Consider the following 11,009-nt stretch of genomic DNA (forward strand, 5'->3'; position numbering starts at 1 on the left):
TTGTTGCAGTTTTTGGGGAGCTGATATTTTTGTCTTCAAAAAATCTGACACTGTAGAAGAAAAAAAACATTAAATCAATTTTCAAATTAAAAAAAAAATTAATAACACTAGATTTTCCCTGAAATGTTTGGATAGCTGACATTGTTTACTTTTTTTTTTTTCCAATCGTAACAGTGAAAATGTAATTTAGAGGAATAAATTAAAAAGCCTGAAATAAATTACATATGTATAAATTGAGGTGCGGAAACATCCGTTTGAAGTAGTTTTAAAAGACGGACTAATTTTTTTGTTGCAGTTTTTGGGGAGCTAATATTTTAGTCTCCAAAAATCTGACACTGTAGAAGAAAAAAAATATTAAATCAATTTTCAAATTAAAAAAAAAATTAATAACACTAGATTTTCCCTGAAATGTTTGGATAGCTGACATTGTTTACTTTTTTTTTCCAATCGTAACAGTGTAAAATGTAATTTAGAGGAATAAATTAAAAAGCCTGAAATAAATTCCATATGTATAAATTGAGGTGCGGAAACATCCGTTTGAAGTAGTTTTAAAAGACGGACTCAATTTTTTGTTGCAGTTTTTGGGGAGCTGATATTTTTGTCTTCAAAAAATCTGACACTGTAGAAGAAAAAAAACATTAAATCAATTTTCAAATTAAAAAAAAAATTAATAACACTAGATTTTCCCTGAAATGTTTGGATAGCTGACATTGTTTACTTTTTTTTTTTTCCAATCGTAACAGTGAAAATGTAATTTAGAGGAATAAATTAAAAAGCCTGAAATAAATTACATATGTATAAATTGAGGTGCGGAAACATCCGTTTGAAGTAGTTTTAAAAGACGGACTAATTTTTTTGTTGCAGTTTTTGGGGAGCTAATATTTTAGTCTCCAAAAATCTGACACTGTAGAAGAAAAAAAATATTAAATCAATTTTCAAATTAAAAAAAAAATTAATAACACTAGATTTTCCCTGAAATGTTTGGATAGCTGACATTGTTTACTTTTTTTTTCCAATCGTAACAGTGTAAAATGTAATTTAGAGGAATAAATTAAAAAGCCTGAAATAAATTCCATATGTATAAATTGAGGTGCGGAAACATCCGTTTGAAGTAGTTTTAAAAGACGGACTCAATTTTTTGTTGCAGTTTTTGGGGAGCTGATATTTTTGTCTTCAAAAAATCTGACACTGTAGAAGAAAAAAAACATTAAATCACTTTTCAAATTAAAAAAAAAATTAATAACACTAGATTTTCCCTGAAATGTTTGGATAGCTGACATTGTTTACTTTTTTTTTCCAATCGTAACAGTGTAAAATGTAATTTAGAGGAATAAATTAAAAAGCCTGAAATAAATTACATATGTATAAATTGAGGTGCGGAAACATCCGTTTGAAGTAGTTTTAAAAGACGGACTAATTTTTTTGTTGCAGTTTTTGGGGAGCTAATATTTTTGTCTCCAAAAAATCTGACACTGTAGAAGAAAAAAAACATTAAATCACTTTTCAAATTAAAAAAAAAATTAATAACACTAGATTTTCCCTGAAATGTTTGGATAGCTGACATTGTTTACTTTTTTTTTCCAATCGTAACAGTGTAAAATGTAATTTAGAGGAATAAATTAAAAAGCCTGAAATAAATTACATATGTATAAATTGAGGTGCGGAAACATCCGTTTGAAGTAGTTTTAAAAGACGGACTAATTTTTTTGTTGCAGTTTTTGGGGAGCTAATATTTTAGTCTCCAAAAATCTGACACTGTAGAAGAAAAAAAACATTAAATCAATTTTCAAATTAAAAAAAAAATTAATAACACTAGATTTTCCCTGAAATGTTTGGATAGCTGACATTGTTTACTTTTTTTTTCCAATCGTAACAGTGTAAAATGTAATTTAGAGGAATAAATTAAAAAGCCTGAAATAAATTCCATATGTATAAATTGAGGTGCGGAAACATCCGTTTGAAGTAGTTTTAAAAGACGGAACTCATTTTTTTGTTGCAGGTTTTGGGGAGCTAATATTTTTGTCTCCAAAAAATCTGACACTGTAGAAAAAAACAACATTAAATCATTTTTCAAATTACAAAACATTTAAAACACTAGATTTTTCCTGAAATTTTTGGAAAGCTGACATTGTTTACTTTTTTTCCAATCGTAACAGTGTAAAATGTAATTTAAAGGAATACATTAAAATGCCTGAAATAAATTCTATATGTATAAATTGAGGTGCGGAAACATTCATTTGAAATAGTTTTAAAAGATGGACTCATTCTTTTGTTGCAGTTTTTGGGGAGCTAATATTTTTGTCTCCAAAAAATCTGACACTGTAGAAAAAAAACATTAAATACGTTTTCATATTAAAAAAAATTAAAAACACTAGATTTTTCCTGAAATTTTTGGAAAGCTGACATTGTTTACTTTTTGTCCAATCGCAAGAGTGTAAAATATAGTTTAAAGGAATACATTAAAAAGCCTGAAATAAATTATATATGTATAAATTGAGGTACGCATACATCAGTATGAAGTAGTTTTAAAAGATGGACTCATTTTTTTTGTTGCAGTTTTTGAGGAGCTAATATTTTTGTCTCCAAAAAATCTGACACTGTAGGGAAAAAAAACAACATTGAATCAATTTTCAAATTAGAAAAAAGCTTTTTTTCCCAATCGTAGCAGTGTGAAATGTAGTTTAAAGGAATAAATTAAAAAGCCTGAAATAAATTTCATATGTATACAGTATCCCACATCAGGGCAAGAAAAAACTCAATGGGATTGTTATGCGTTATGTATGTTAATATCCGTGCTAGGCTTAACCCTCCAAAATATATTAAAGTATATTTAAGCCTGAAGAAGTTTTAAAAGATGGACTCATTGAAAGTGTGATTTTTTTTTCTTTCCAGTTTAAAAACAAACAAACATCCAACACTGTAGAAAAAATAAAATGGCAGTTGAAACATGAACATTTTACAAACATATGTAATCATCCTAGTCTTTAAAGCCTAAAATCTTCCAAAATATATTGGATACATCATATGTATATTTCAGCCTGAAGTATTTTTAATTGACTTGTTCAAAGTGGCGAAAAATATGAATGAATGATTTTCTTTTTTTGCGGTTTTTGGGAAGCTGACAAAATTTGGTCATAAAGACAGTAAAAAATACATCTGCATACATTATTCTCTTTTTTGTGTGAGTTTAATATGCAAGTCTTTGAGTTAGTAAAAAAAAAAGATATTGCTTCAGTCTAGGGCTGCAACTAACAACTAATTTGATAATCGATTAATCTGTCAATTATTACTTCGATTAATCGATTAACAATCGGATAAAAGAGACAAACTACATTTCTATCCTTTCCAGTATTTTATTGGGGGAAAAAACGGCATACTGGCACCATACTTATTTTGATTATCGTTTCTCAGCTGCTTGTAAATGTTGCAGTTTATAAATGAAGGTTTATTTAAAAAAGAAAAGAAAAAAAAGTAGCCTCTGCGCATAGCATAGATCCAACGAATCGATGACTAAATTAATCGACAACTATTTTTTATAATCGATTAGTTGTTGCAGCCCTACTTCAATCCACTTCACAGTAGTAGCATATCACAAGAGACCATATTAGAATCGTCTTCAATCAATCAATCAATCTTTATTTATATAGCCCTAAATCACAAGTGTCTCAAAGGGCTGCACAAGCCACAACGACATCCTCGGTACAAAGCCCACATACGGGCAAGGAAAAACTCACCCCAGTGGGACGTCGATGTGAATGACTATGAGAAACCTTGGAGAGGACCGCATATGTGGGTAACCCCCCCCCTCTAGGGGAGACCGAAAGCAATGGATGTCGAGTGGGTCTGACATAATATTGTGAGAGTCCAGTCCATAGTGGATCCAACATAATAGTAAGAGTCCAGTCCATAGTGGGGCCAGCAGGACACCATCCCGAGCGGAGACGGGTCAGCAGCGTAGAGATGTTCCCAGCCGATGCACAGGCGAGCGGTCCACCCCGGGTCCCGACTCTGGACAGCCAGCACTTCATCCATGGCCACCGGACCTGTGCCCCCCCCCCCCTCAAGGAAAAGGGGAGCAGAGGAGAAAAGAAAAGAAACGGCAGATCAACTGGTCCAACAGGGGGGCTATTTAAAGGCTAGAGTATACAAATGAGTTTTAAGATGGGACTTAAATGCTTCTACTGAGGTAGCATCTCTAATTGTTACCGGGAGGGCATTCCATAGTACTGGAGCCCGAATAGAAAACGCTCTATAGCCCGCAGACTTTTTTTGGGCTCTGGGAATCACTAATAAGCCGGAGTTCTTTGAACGCAGATTTCTTGCCGGGACATATGGTACAATACAATCGACAAGATAGGACGGAGCTAGACCGTGTAGTATTTTATACGTAAGTAGTAAAACCTTAAAGTCACTTCTTAAGTGCACAGGAAGCCAGTGCAGGTGAGCCAGTATAGGCGTAATATGATCAAACTTTCTTAAAAATGATAATCATAGACTGTAGTATGTATTGAGTAACTTTCCCAACACTGGTTATGCAACCGTCTGTCAAATTATAGTGAATTCCATCTGATTCCCATCCAATAAATCACTTTTTTATGTTACAATTGCGTAACTTCATTCCACTCCATAGGTGGAAAGTTATGTTTCCAGGTGGGTATAATATGTAGGAATGTAGACATAATGTACCATGCATGATACCACATATGTGCATACTTGTATACTTTACACATACTAACACATTTTTGGGGTTTAAAAAAAATAAATAAACAGGTCAAGAAAAATAATTTAATACGTTTCCTGCAGGGCACACGTTTGGATGAGACAATGTGGTATTTCATGGATAAATGGGTAACAGCAACACATTTGAAATTGCCGTTTAGAGTCTCCTGTCATCCAACTAATGTACATGTCCAGATGTTGGCAAAAAATATAGTTTGCTTTATTCTACATCTTTAATCCTTTCCTCTTCAGGTCCTCTCTGGCTTCTCTTATTTGCCTCTGAAGCTCCTCTGCAGCCTGGTCGCAGTCATTAAAAGTGGCCAGCCGGTAGCCCACCGTGGCCAGGGAGTAGCAGCCGAAGGACACCAGCAGGTACAGCGGCATGGGCCAAGCCACCTCTCGGTAAGGATGCGGCACTTCCAAGTCCAACAGGTCGAACGCCACCACCGCCCAGACGGCCAAGACGACCGAAACGCCGAACAACCACTCCAGAAGTTTGGTCATAATGGCGGCAGACGGCCTGAAAAGGTATCAACATGTATAATACAGTTATCTTAGCTTTAGCATAGCGACGGGGGGACACGAAACAGCGACAATAGACGATGGCGAATGATAAAACAAAACAAAAAAAACTACACCACAAACTAAAAAAATAAAAAATTAGCGTTTAATTTCGTTGTTGGTTTTAAAAAGAGTAATACAAACCGATGTGTTTACCTCTTGCTGATGACAAACTCAGTTTAGCGCGGACAGATGACGTCAAAGGCAGAAAGGCATCATGGGTAATGTAGTTAAATGTGCTATGTGATTGTTCCGGTGCAGTTTGGAGCTTTTTGAGGAGAAACTCCCTTTAGTTAACATTAGTTTGAACACGATGCTTATTGGGGGAGGTGAAGAAACGACAATTCAGTCAGGAAGTGAATAAATGCCTCAATACATTTTACAAATGTCATTCCCCTTAGTCCCACAGCTGTTACTTTATACACAATTATAACCCATCCATCCATTCATTTTCTACCGCTTGTCCCTTTTTCCATAACATACAAAACACCACGAGTCAAGTGATGATTGCTAACTAGAGAGAATGACAAGTGTTAGAAAATGAATGAATGGATGGATGGACCTTTTTTTATCCCGCAGCTAGTTTTTTTTTTTTTACTGGTCTTTAGTATATTCTAAAAATAAAGCACATTTAAATTTTATATATAATTTTTTGTGTTTTTGCCATTAAAAACAGGGCTTTCTTTAAAAAGTGGTGGAGGGGCTTAAAACAAACAACAACAAAAAAATGGAAAAAAAACATTAAGGTAACAGATATAAATTATACGTGTGTGTGTGTATATACATACATGCATACATACATACATACATACATACATGTATGTGTGTATATCTGTATATGTATGTATATACAGTCGCGTTTAAAAGTTTATATCATACTTGCCAGCCCTCCCGGATTTTCCGGGAGACTCCCGAAATTCAGCGCCTCTCCCGAAAACCTCCCGGGACAAATTTTCTCCCGAAAATCTCCCGAAATTCAGGCGGAGCTGGAGGCCACGCCCCCTCCAGCTCCATGCGGACCTGAGTGACGTGTCGACAGCTTGTTCACACGTCCGCTTTCCCACAATATAAAGCATGCCTGCCCATTCACGTTATAACTGTAGAAAGATGGAGGGCGAGTTTTTGGTTTCTTATGTGGGTTTATTGTTAGGCAGTTTCATTAACGTCCTCCCAGCGCGGTAACAACACACAACAGCAGTCAAGTTTTCGTTTACGTAAAGCAGTTCGTCTGCCGTAAACAGCAATGTTGTGACACTTTTAAACAGGACAATACTGCCATCTACTGTACATGCATATGTGACCCACCCATAATGTGTCACATTTTTGTGTTGATTTATTTATTTTATTTTGTGGTTTATTCCACATTTATCAGTATTCACATTGGTCAGTAGGGGGCAGTAGGGCGTTTCTTCCCAATTGAATGCTATCACCTGCAGACCGGAAGTGTCTTGTCATTCTGATGAGCGAGACCAGTCTGTGAACAATTGAAACGTCCTGTGTGCTTTTTCCTCCTGTATAACAGGTTAGTTTTGGTGAATCAACTCACTGAATAATATCCATGTGATCTTTATAAGTTCAAGTACACATTCTGATGGTGGAGCCTAACTCTAAAGTGTTTGTGAGTTGTAGTTTGTATTTGTGAATGAATCCAGTGCACAGCTGCATTAATCAATACAAAAAGGCGACGTGAGTGCGCAATGTTTATATAGGAACTTCTGATCCTAATTCAGACTCCCAAATTAGAGCTCCCGTTTTCTTATTGATTTTATAATGTATATTTGTATAATGTGTGTGTTCTGAAATAGTGACAGAGAATAGAACAAGGATGGACAATTCAACCCTTAACTCAAAAATGAGTAGATGAGTGTTATGTGTGTGTATATGTGTAAATAAATGAACACTGAAATTCAAGTATTTCTTTTATTTATATATACAGTGGGGCAAAAAAGTATTTAGTCCGTCACCGATTGTGCAAGTTCTCCCACTTAAAATGATGACAGAGGTCTGTAATTTTCGTCATATGTACACTTCAACTGTGAGAGACAGAATCTGAAAAAAAAATCCAGGAATTCACATTGTAGGAATTTTAAAGAATTTATTTGTAAATCATGGTGGAAAATAAGTATTTGGTCACTTCAAAAAAGGAAGATCTCTGGCTCTCACAGACCTGTAATTTCTTCTTTAAGAAGCTCTTTTGTCCTCCACTTGTTACCTGTATTAATGGCACCTGTTTGAACTTGTTATCTGTATAAAAGACACCTGTCCACAGCCTCAAACAGTCAGACTCCAAACTCCACTATGGCCAAGACCAAAGAGCTGTCAAGGACACTAGGAAAATAATTGTAGACCTGCACCAGACTGTGAAGAGTGAATCTACAATAGGCAAGCAGCTTGGTGTGAAAAAATCAACTGTGGGAGCAATTATCAGAAAATGGAAAAGACATACCACCACTGATAATCTCCCTTGATCTGGGGCTCCACGCAAGATCTCATCCCGTGGGTTCAAAATGATCATGAGAACGGTGAGCAAAAATCCTAGAACCACACGGGGGGACCTGGTGAATGACCTGCAGAGAGCTGGGACCAAAGTAACAAAGGTTACCATCAGTAACACACTACACCGACAGGGAATCAAATCCTGCAGTGCCAGACGTGTCCCCCTGCTTAAGCCAGTGCATGTCCAGGCCCCTCTGAAGTTTGCCAGAGAGCACATGGATGATACAGCAGAGGATTGGGAGAATATCATGTGGTCAGATGAAACCAAAATAGAACTTTTTGGTATAAACTCAACTCGTCGTGTTTGGAGGAAGAAGAATACTGAGTTGCATCCCAAGAACACCATACCTACTGTGAAGCATGGGGGTGGAAACATCATGCTTTGGGACTGTTTTTCTGCTAAGGGGACAGGCCGACTGATCCGTGTTAAGGAAAGAATGAATGGGGCCATGTATCGTGAGATTTTGAGCCAAAACCTCCTTCCATCAGTGAGAGCTTTGAAGATGAAACGTGGCTGGGTCTTCCAGCGTGACAATGATCCCAAACACACCGCCCGGGCAACGAAGGAGTGGCTCCGTAAGAAGCATTTGAAAGTCCTGGAGTGGCCCAGCCAGTCTCCAGACCTCAACCCCATAGAAAATCTGTGGAGGGAGTTGAAAGTCCGTGTTGCTCGGCGACAGCCCCAAAACATCACTGCTCTCGAGACGATCTGCATGGAGGAATGGGCCAAAATACCAGCTACTGTGTGTGCAAACCTGGTAAAGACCTATAGTAATCGTTTGACCTCTGTAATATAACCTTTGTTGGCAATAACAAAGTATTGAGTTGAATTTTTGTTTTTGACCAAATACTTATTTTCCACCATAATTTACAAATAAATTATTTAAAAATCCTACAATGTGAATTCCTGGATTTTTTTTTTTCAAATTCTGTCTCTCACTGTTGAAGTGTACCTATGATGAAAATTACAGACTTCTGTCATCATTTTAAGTGGGAGAACTTGCACAATTGGTGGCTGACTAAAGCGGATACAATTTCACCCTCACCTATGAACCCACGCCAGGAAACCAACCAAAAAAGAACAGAAAACGAAACGACATCATCTGGTACAACCCCCCATACAGCAAAAACGTCTCAACTAACATTGGACACAAATTCCTCACTCTGATTGACAAACACTTTCCCAAAGACAACACCCTAAGAAAAGTATTCAACAAGAACAACATTAAATTGAGCTACAGCTGTATGAACAATATACGACAAATTATCTCAAACCACAACAAAACAATTGCAAATGAGCCGTCGGCCCCCGGACAGAGCGACTCCAAAACCAACAAAGGCTGCAACTGCCGAAAGAAACCTGATTGCCCTCTCAACGGGGGGTGCTTACAAACATCAGTTATCTACCAATCTAAGGTAACACGCAAGGACATTAACACATCCGACACATATGTAGGATTAACCGAGGGAGAGTTTAAAACCAGATGGAACAATCACAAGGCTTCTTTCAGGAACCAAAACCTGCGGAATACTTCAGAACTCAGCAAACACATTTGGGACCTCAAAGACAATAATGTTGAATATTCAATAACATGGCAAATTCTTGCATCCAGCACACCTTACAATAGTGGTAATAAAAGATGCAACCTATGCTTGAAAGAGAAACTGTTTATTATTTACCGTCCAGACCTGTCATCCCTCAACAAGCGCAGCGAAATTGTAACAGCATGCCGCCACAGACGGAAACACCTCCTAGGTAACACATGAACCAATCACCACGCCCCTAGGCCAGCCTGTACCCACCCACTCTGTGCCCTATATAAACCATGGTATGTGAATGCTCCCATTAAAATCTCCTGATGATTGAGGGAACCCCCTCATGAAACAGGCCTGTAGAGATGAAGTAGTCTTGTGATTTTTTTTCCCACACACATATATATATATATATATATATATATGTATATATATATATATATATATATATATATATCTTAACCACGCCCACGCCCCACCCCCCACCTCCCGAAATCGGAAGTCTCAAGGTTGGCAAGTATGGTTTACATACACTTGTAAAGAACATAATGTGTCTGTCTTGAGTTTCCAATCATTTCTACAACTCTTATTTTTTTGTGATAGAGTGATTGGAGGACATACTTGTTGGTCACAAAAAACATTCATTAAGGTTTGGTTCTTTTATGAATTTATTACGGGTCTACTGAAAATGTGACCAAATCTGCTGGGTCAAAAGTATAGATACAGCAATGTTAATATTTGGTTACATGTCCCTTGGCAAGTTTCACTGCAATAAGGCGCTTTTGGTAGCCATCCACAAGCTTCTGGCAAGCTTCTGCTTAAATTTTTGACCACTCCTCTTGACAAAATCGGTGCAGTTCAGCTAAATTTGTTGGTTTTCTGACATGGACTTGTTTCTTCAGCCTTGTCCACACATTTAAGTCAGGGCTTTGGGAAGGCCATTCTAAAACCTTAATTCGAGCCTGATTTAGCCATTCCTTTACCACTTTTGACGTGTGTTTGGGGTCATTGTCCTGTTGAAACACCCAACTGCGCCCAAGACCCAACCTACGGGCTGATGATTTTAGGTTGTCCTGAAGAATTTGGAGGTAATCCTCCTTTTTCATTGTCCCATTTAAAGCACCAGTTCCATTGGCAGCAAAAAAGGCCCAGAGCATAATACTACCACCACCATGCTTGACGTTGGGTATGGTGTTCCTGGAATTAAAAGCTTTGCCTTTCCTCCTCCAAACATATTGCTGGGTATTGTGGCCAAACAGCTCAATTTTTGTTTCATCTGACCACGGAACTTTCCTCCAGAAGGTCTTATCTTTGTCCATGTGATGTCAGATGAAACAAAAATGTAGCTGTTTGGCCACAATACCCAGCAATATGTTTGGAGGAGAAAAGGTGAGGCCTTTAATGACCCCAAACACACGTCAAAAGTGGCAAAGGAATGGCTAAATTAGGCTAGAATTAAGGTTTTAGAATGGCCTTCCCAAAGTCCTGACTTAAATGCTGAAGAAACAAGTCCATGTCAGAAAACCAATAAATTTAGCTGAACTGCACCTATTTTGTCAAGAGGAGTGGTCAAAAATTCAACCAGAAGCTTGTGGATGGCTACCAAAAGCACCTTATTGCAGTGAAACTTGCCAAGGGACATGTAACCAAATATTAACATTGCTGTATGTATACTTTTGACCCAGCAGATTTGGTCACAT

At 37.2% G+C, this 11,009-nt stretch overlaps 1 protein-coding gene across 1 annotated transcript; it reads right to left on the reverse strand.

Annotated features, from left to right (window-relative positions):
• Positions 1-4,771: 4,771 nt before the first annotated feature.
• Positions 4,772-5,223, reverse strand: dpm3 (dolichyl-phosphate mannosyltransferase subunit 3, regulatory). Its single transcript, XM_061931120.1, has one exon. It carries the CDS (start codon positions 5,221-5,223, stop codon positions 4,945-4,947), a length of 279 nt encoding a protein of 92 aa, XP_061787104.1. The 3' UTR covers positions 4,772-4,944.
• Between the last annotated feature and the right edge of the window lie 5,786 nt (positions 5,224-11,009).

This window comes from Nerophis lumbriciformis, linkage group LG37 (assembly GCF_033978685.3).
Source record: "Nerophis lumbriciformis linkage group LG37, RoL_Nlum_v2.1, whole genome shotgun sequence".
In the NCBI taxonomy this organism is placed as follows: domain Eukaryota; kingdom Metazoa; phylum Chordata; class Actinopteri; order Syngnathiformes; family Syngnathidae; genus Nerophis; species Nerophis lumbriciformis.